Raw genomic sequence first — 8,862 nt, 5'->3', positions numbered from 1 at the left:
CTCATCAAGATCCGAAGATTGTGCCAGAATCACCCGCATCTTGACTTGCCACAGCGCAAATCTCGTCTTGTAATCCAGCAGCGGTAGATCAAACTTCATCGACACCATTGCGAAACCCTAATGTGAAACCAAGCTCTGGTACCACTTGTGTGAAACGATAGGCAATATAAACGATGAAGAACAGTAGATCAAACATAGGGGGCACGAGATTTTAATGTGGAAAACCCTTCCAAGGAAGAAGAGAAAAACCACAGGCACTAGCCAGCAAATCTTCACTATATCGGGTGAGGTTACAAACGTCGGAGATTTATAACTTTTCTTATCCCAAGACACTGGCTTATAGGAGGTATATATAGAGATGGAAAACCCTAATAGGCGACGATCCATACCGCAGGGGGGGCTAACTTCAGCCTCCGCTTCGCTTCGGCCCTACATAACTGAATTTAGACCACAACTCAACATTTTCCTTCTCGTGGCAGCAGTTGCACGCCATGGGAGTGGGCGCATGCAAGGAGAGGTTGATTGTCGGGACCATGCCTCCCTGCGCAGTGGTCGTGATCTCATCCTTGTAGCATTGTGTGATGCCTCGGGCGTGACCTTGAGCCTTGAGTGGTCGACACCGCCTCGCAAGGGCGAGGGACAGAGCCCTGGCAGGGCCTAGCGCCTTACAACTCTGCCAGCGTGTCAGTCTTAGAGCATATGTGAGATTCTAGAGGAAGATTCCTCACGTCGTTTGGGAAAACATGGACCTATCGGACTCTATATACAAATATTGGAGGAAAGGGAGATGTAGGGTACCTGTTGATAGCAAAAGTACCAAAAGAAACACGAACGGATTTCGATAGTGTAAATGTGTAATAATCTATTTTGATGGAACGTATGGAAAACAACCGAACCAGTTCGGAGGGTTTTTTAGCACACCTCCTTACAACCTCTACACAGCTCACGTTCTTGATCAAAGGAAGATATTCAACTCTTCAAGCCGGGTCACTCCCACAATGCATCGCATGAGACAGTTTAGTAGTAGTTCTTAGTGTTTCAAGCTAGTTGTTTCTTCTGTTAGGAGGCTGCGTATGAGCTGTGAGCTTTGGGAGTGGTTTAATTTTGCGAATCTCCTCACAACAGCCGTAGCTGTTTTTATTTTCCATTCTCCTTCCCTCGTTCCTTTTTTTCTTTCCCGGTTTATGTTTTGGGCGTGGCTAGCACATGGATGGCTGGATGTTTGGACGGATAAGTGCGTCTGGACGCCTGCGCAGCCTATCCCCGTTCGCCTTTGCCCTGGCCCCATCCACCTTCGCTCTGCCTACAAGTGCACTCTGCCCCTGTCTCTGCGCCCGCCAGTCCTTCCCCTGACCCCCTCCTCTCTCTCTCCGACTCTCTGCGCGGGCGACACATGAGAGCTGGGATGAGCGGCTAAGGACGAGCACGCCCCTAGCGCACCCCAACTTGCAGCACCCCCGTCCGCCAGCCCCCAACACCTCCATCCGCCAGCCCCTAGCACCCCTGTCTGTCGGCCCCACGGTGCGCCACTTGCCCGTCCGTCGGTCCCCGGCTCGCTCTCCGTCCAAACAACATAAAACACTTGCAACATAAATGCAACATAAGACTGAAAACAGATGAAACATTTAGAACATGCTCTTACAACATGTGTGTGAAGCACATGAACCATCCAAAATAAAACACTTGCAACTTGCAACATGAAACACTTGCTGTAACATAATACTAAAACAACTAAAACATTTAGAACATACTGTTGGAACATTTTGAACCAACGCTTGCAACATGCCTCTAAAACACTTGCAACATCCTGCGATCTACATTTACAACATAAATATAAAATAATTGCAACATACATGTGAGACCCCTAAAGCACTTGAAACATACATATGCAATAAAGGGGAGGGAAAGATCTAGCCGTGCTTGTTGGTGCCCTTGGCTTGGCCGGGGAAGACCTAAGGTGCCATGGCACATGCACCCCAGCGGCCATGGCGGGGTCAGTGGCGTGTGCGATGGCGATGGGAGACAGATAGATGGATAGCGAGGGAGCGAGCGGCACAGGTGTCTGAGACGGGCGCGCGGCGCGGGGCGGTGAGGCACGGCGCGGCAGGCGACGAGCGCGTGATGGGGGAAGGAGCGTGAATGAATAAGCGGCCACACTGCTGCGTCGGGCGTCTGACGGATAAGGATGAGCGAGTGGGGATTCTTTTTTTTTTTTGTTTATGAGAGATGGGCCCGCTCCTGCGGACCCACGTTCGGACGGAAGCCAAGGACGGACGACCGTGGCTTACCATTGTCGTTATGTTTTCCTTTCGGAAAAAAATGAAACAGACACTATTATTCAGCTTGTTAATAATTAAGTAGTGCACGCATATATGCGGGTACATATGAGTACACGTGCAATCGAAATGATATGGATTATTGTTACACTTTATATACATCCACTCAAATACAATATCAGGTGTAACTGACTTTTTCACCAACCAGACAAGAAAGTCTAGCAAAGTGTACGAGTCGTACGAACAAATTTTCATGGAGTGTTTTTTTTTTTCCGTCAACGCTACTAACTGACGCTGCATCGTCAGTCACTCACCACTCAACGCTCCATGAGAAATTTGTTTGTATACCCACACGTCCACGTAGTGCCATCTACTAGTTGCGATCCAGACAGCAGCAATACAATACCTTTAGCAGCGTCCACAACGTATAGCTCTGATCACACTTCACACGTAGTAGGTACAGCGGCAGGGTTCCTTCATCTTCATTCATGCTCGCACGCGCTCTCGTATAGCGTATCAGACGAGGTCCTCGCGCATCCTGCGGGCGAAGTCGTCGGCGTGCTCCTTGGTGACGCAGCTGGCGAGAAGCCGCGTGCCGGCGAGCGGCGCCGGCGCCCTCATGACGATGACCGACGCGATGAGGTCGCAGTTCACCAGCGGGCCGGCGGACACCGGCGCGCCGTACCCGTAGTCCACGTCGGCGAACCCGAGCTTGCTCCAGTCCGACACGTACACGGACTCGTAGTTGAAGGTCATCTGGAACGGGTCGAGTCCTCCGGTGCGGCCCTCGGCCCAGCTCAGGCACTCCTCGGCCATCCGCCGCTTCGCCTCCCGGACCATTCCCACAAGCTCGACCACCGACGAGCCGGCCACCTTCTCCGCCGGCGCCTGCACCTTGACGGGGAAGATGGCGTTGCCGTAGTAGCCCGGCTCCAGCTTCAGCACGTGGCGCACGCTGGCGAAGAAGCAGAGCCTGACGTCGGCGCCGGCGCCGGCGGCGTTGATGATGGTACGCGTCCGGCACTGCCACAGCTTGGCGATGACGATGTCGAAGCCCGAGCAGATCTTGCCGCCCGTGGACGCCGCGTACTGCGACTTGAGCTTGTCCAGGTACGCGGTGGGGAAGTCGAACGCGATGTACTCCAGCGCCAGCACCGGCAGCTCCGGGAGCGGGCCGGGCTTGATGTCCGGGTCGGGGAAGCGGTCCCGGCCCCAGACGGGCTTCACGCGGGGCTCCGGCAGCCCGCGGGCGAGGTCGCCGACGGCGTTCAGGAACTGCGCCGCGCCCGTGCCGTCCGCCACCGCGTGGTTGGTGCGCAGGCCCACCACGAAGCCGCCGCAGGTGAAGGTCGTGACCTGAAAATAACGACTTGAAAAGTTCTCAATGCTGCGTATATGACCGTCACCAGCTGATGAGGTAATTGTTAATGTTCTATTACTAGTACTAGTGGTTAGTCATAGGTTCATGTTCAACTAGATGTAGAAACGAAGAGTAGCTGTAGATCTACCAGTTGACCTCCAATCGAACATTATTGTCAGGTTTTGCTTTTGTTCAAAGCCATGCAAATACTATATAATAATACTACTATGTTAAATCTTGTCATCGAAAATAGATTTGTGAAAGTACACTGTCCTTAATTTGTGACAGCTGTCTAGGACAGTGCAACTCATGGTTGCATATTTGCTCCTGTTTCAATCATGCATGCACAGTTGGCTTTGCACGAAAGTTTGGCCCTCGTTTAGTTGCCCCGATTTGGCGGCGGCAAATTTTCTGTAGCGCACTGTAGTATATTGTAGTATTTCGTTTGTATTCGGTAATAATTGTCTAATCGTTGACTAATTAGGCTTAAAACGTTCGTCTCGTAAAGTATAACCAAACTGTACAATTAATTTTTGATTTCGTCAATATTTAGTACTCCATACATGTACCGTAAGTTTAATGTAACGGAGAATCTTCTTTTTGTATAGTGCCAAAGTTTAAATTTTGATGGAACTAAACACCCCTTGGTGTGTTTTATACCGTCGTCTGATCAAACTGCTGCTTCTCTCACATCTCCTCATTCGCCGACCAACGTGTCAGAACAAATGAAACAGGAAATATGTACTTACAGCTCGAAGTGGGCAAGTAAGGTCTGATTTAGTTAGCGAATTTTTTTAGGAAATGATACTGTAGAACTTTCGTTATTATTTGGTAATTAGTATCCAATCATAATCTAATTAGGCTTAAAAGATTCGTCTCGTGAATTTCGTCTAAACTGTGTAATTAGTTTTATTTTTTATTTATATTTAATGCTTTATGCATGCGTCCAAAGATTCGATGTGACAGGAAATCTTGAAAAAATTTTGCAAAATTTTGAGAACTAAACACTACTTAAGTAGATCCGGCGCACGCGCACCTGTATCATGGCGAGGCTGTTGTGCGGCTCGACGGGCCAGAGCTCCGGCGTCGGGCACGGCACGAGCTGCTCCTTGGCGAGGAGCAGCGGCCGCTCCAGGAAGTTGACGTCGGCGAGGGTGCAGTTGGCGGCGGCCTCCACGAAGTAGACGCCCTCGGCAGAGCACAGCACGGCGGGGCGCCCCGGCACGTCCTCCACGATCCGACCCGCGAACGGGTAGTAGTGCACCAGCGCGTCCGCCAGCGCGCCGCGCACCACCGCGGCCGGGGACTTCAGCTTGGTAGTCACCTCCTTCTTCGTCGGCGCCAGTGCGTCGTCGGCCTCTGCTGCTCCCGCGGCCGGCGCCGGCGGAAGCAGCATCTTCGCGACGTCGTCGGAGCAGTAGATGTGCGTGGACTCGACGAGGCCGCGGTGCGTCGGGTACCGGTCGACCCAGGCCAGGGGCAACGTCTCCGACGGCGTGTCGGCGGACGGCTGCACCGGCCCCTCGGACAGCTTGGTCACCGTGAAGATGCCCATGGCTCTGTGGTTTTGTCTCTTGTTGTCTGCTAGATGTCGCCGGCTTGGCGTTGGCGCGTCGCGTAGGCGACGACAGGTTCTCGGTGGGGGTGGGGGAGCATAGAGCGAGCGGCGCAGGGTTTTTATAGGGCCAGCAGTCCAGCACGGTAGTTGGGCGCCAACTTCTTGGCACACTTTTACTTTATACTGCTATACTCGTATGTTCCAGATTATTTGTTGACTATAAAAGGTGTGGAGATGTTGCGCCTACAACTCAAGTATTTTTCAAATGCACATAGTGCAGCCTCCATTAATTTGACTTGCCATGTGTCTTAAGTACTTAAGTTTGTCCTGCCACCGCAATTTGCACCGCACCTATTGAAATCTGTTCCAAGCATGGGTGCATCCAATTAGGTAGCATTATTAGAGCAAGAAGTTTTGAATTGGAGTCTTTGGCTTACAAAAATATTGTAATTATATTGCTCTTATTTAACTTTGATACATTTTCTATCAAATAGCCACACAATGGTATACAAATATTTATTTATAGTTGATTTTAGCTACATGCATAGTATTAAATAGCTTAGAGGCAAAACCTCGTCTGTGGGTTGTATGACCGGTTTTTATACTTGTGTGTATGATATATTCGAGGCACGTAGAGACAGACCCTCTGTCTATAGGTTGTACATGCCCTTAGGAAACATATGCATTTATTTTGGGACCGAGGGAGTATGTCTCTGTTGCTCCAACCTCGAACCTAAAATGATGGACTACTACGAGACCAATAATCTTCTGAATCAAGGAATCCTCTCCGCTGCATTCGAGGAAATAAACTTCAAATATCTCCATAGGTGTAGCTGCTATTGGTGGCGTCTACACATAAATTAACTATATCATCATTATCACACATCAGGCTATTTACCTTAGTTTGGGACCTATTCTCTATCAATTCGATGCAGGTTTTACTTTCTATCCCATCAAATATTTGACATATACATGGAGTATTAAATATAAACTAAAAATAACTAATTACATAGTTTACGACTAATTTATGAGACGAATATTTTAAACCTAATTAGTCCATGATTTGATAACATAGTGCTATAGTACACATATGCTAATGACAGATTAATTAGGCTTAATAAATTCGTCTCGCGGATTACTGACGGATTCTGTAATTTATTTTTTATTAATATCCGAACATCTCATACGACACCTTATGTGGCACTCTAAAAAATTATACCCAGGATTTAAACAAGGCCTATAAAAAGAGTATTTCTTTTTTGAGCTAATGGCACAGTACTAGTATGTTTGTTGTGAGCTTTCATCGAGCCTGACAGCGCAGCTACAGGCGTTGCCTACTGCCGGAGCTGATTGCAACCGAAACCTATGACGCGGCGCTATCGTTGATATGTCGACTGGACAATGATGCGGTCTTGTTGGGTGGGTGATGCGGGTCATCGGCTGGACGTCCGTGAAGTCTCCGTACCCTACCATCGATGATGGCGTCGAAACCTATAGTAGTACTACTAGTGCTATACCTAGAAGTAGCAGTTAAGCCCGCTGCGTCATTCTCTATCCGTCCACGAAAGAACGTAATTATAAGATTCGAGCCGATCAGAGTAGCTCAAATTTGATCAAATTTATAGCAAATAATATTAATATTTATATATCCAAACAAATTTATTATAAAAATATATTCTATGACTAATCTAATGATACTAACTTTGCATTAGGAATGTTATTATTTTTTTATATAATTTTGAATAAATTTGAAACTAATTGAGTTCTCGAGAAGCGAGAATTGCATTCTTCTGTGGATAGAGGGATTACGTGCTATGTGCACGCGAAAGAGAGGCCGGCCGAACGGTCTAGCTAGTAGCTGTTGACTATCGGCGATGGACCGGGATTAGTATTACCGGATTTGTACGCTTGTGCGTGGAATCCGCGAGGGTTACGCGTGCAGTTGGTGTTACCTTTTCAATCGTGTATTCCTACCGTACTAGCAGCTCCATCTAAAAAAATATAACTCTAAATGCATTCTTAATTAATAAAATATCTAAAGTTTGTTCAAATATATATAGATAAAATATTACTCCCTCCGGTCCGTTTTATCTGGTGCAAGTTAGAATGGCACGGTCTTACAAATTACACTTTAACCATTCATTTGCTTTATATTATATTATTTATGCTTATGAACTTATAATCATTAGACAGTATAAATCCTTACAAATTTAATCATATAAAATTTGTATTATAATAGTTAAAAATTATTAGCCTAATTATTAGTCAAAGTTTTTAAAGTTTGAATCTTGATATACATGTGCATCAGATAAAATGGACCGAATGGAGTAATATTTACAGCCTGTTCGGGAGGCCGTATCGTATCGTGGATTATTTACTGCTGGCTGGTTTGGTGTGAGAGAAAAATACTGTTCCTGGCTGGAAATTTACGATCGTTTACGAGCAAGCGAATAGACTCAATTTATTTATTAGAAAGGTCCCCTTTAATTTATTTATTTGGGCGATCAAGTTCTAGTAATCGCATTTTGTAAACCTGTGAAGTCAGAACTCACCGGCCAATGATGCATGCATGGCTCTCGTTTTTTTAGCTTGTGGTACTCACCGCTCACCGGCAGCAAGCAGATTGTTTACTCTCAGAAGTGACGTATGACTCTCTATATATATCGGACTAGAATCAGGTACGAGCGAGACTTTGAAACTAGGATGACATATATAGCCAGTTAATATATTCGTCACGAACCATTGTCCGATCATCTCATCTCACATGATTTGATTTTGTCATATCCATGGACGACAGGCCCTGTTCGCTTCGCTGAAAAAACAAATCGAAATATTATTCCAGCTGATTTGTTATAAGAAAAAAACATTGTTCTAGCTAAAAAAACAAGCTAAAAAAGACCAGAACGCAATTGCAGTTGCAGACGCGCGCGCGCATTATTGAAACCAACTGACAGACTGTAAGTGTAGCTATTTTTTTTTCCGTGTAGTTCAAACCAAGATTTATGCATGTATGACGGCATGACGCAGCCGTGTACGTTATGTACTTCGATTTGATTCCTCGACATTTTCTGGCGTTTATACCGAACAAATCGACACGACTGAATGTCTGATTGCGCTACCAGCCACCACCTGCTAAGGCCTCGTTCGTTTGGCCTGGATTGAGCGGGAACTATTCCAGCTAATCAATGTTAATACAAATAAGCCTATCATTTCAGCTGTAACAGTTTCAGGGGAGCGGTTCCACAGTAAACGAACGAGGCGAAGGACGGATGCATGGATACGCATCAATAAGCTAATTAATCGATGATGGACCAATGGACCTGAGCTTCAGCTTGTGGTACTCACCGGTGGCGGAAAGCAACCTTTTTAAAATGCTCTTAGATGATTTTGTATTTGGCTACGATCCAGGTACGTGACTTTCAAACTAGCTAGGATGACTTGCGAGGCTAGCTTTTACAACCAAGGACATTGTCACCTGTGTGTGGATTAATTATTTTCATGTTACGAAATAAATTCATTGGACGAGTTCAAATATCGCAAACATTAATTGTCGATGATGGCCAAGGGCCATCTATATATACTTTCTCAGCCCAAAAATAACCTTACGTCTCGTTTCTCGAAGAGTTATTTTTTTTTAAATTTGATGAGACATATAGAAAATATTATCA

At 46.5% G+C, this 8,862-nt stretch overlaps 1 protein-coding gene across 1 annotated transcript; it reads right to left on the bottom strand.

Moving 5' to 3' along the window:
- Nucleotides 1–2,406: 2,406 nt before the first annotated feature.
- Nucleotides 2,407–5,279, bottom strand: LOC136528257 (acyl transferase 10-like). Its single transcript, XM_066521190.1, has 2 exons — nt 4,673–5,279; nt 2,407–3,632 (listed from the first exon to the last, which is right to left on the bottom strand). Exons 1-2 carry the CDS (start codon nt 5,189–5,191, stop codon nt 2,793–2,795), a joined length of 1,359 nt encoding a protein of 452 aa, XP_066377287.1. The 5' UTR covers nt 5,192–5,279; the 3' UTR covers nt 2,407–2,792.
- Between the last annotated feature and the right edge of the window lie 3,583 nt (nt 5,280–8,862).

Source organism: Miscanthus floridulus, chromosome 19, assembly GCF_019320115.1.
Source record: "Miscanthus floridulus cultivar M001 chromosome 19, ASM1932011v1, whole genome shotgun sequence".
NCBI classification, from domain to species: domain Eukaryota; kingdom Viridiplantae; phylum Streptophyta; class Magnoliopsida; order Poales; family Poaceae; genus Miscanthus; species Miscanthus floridulus.
This window is presented reverse-complemented; position numbering and strand designations above follow the sequence as displayed.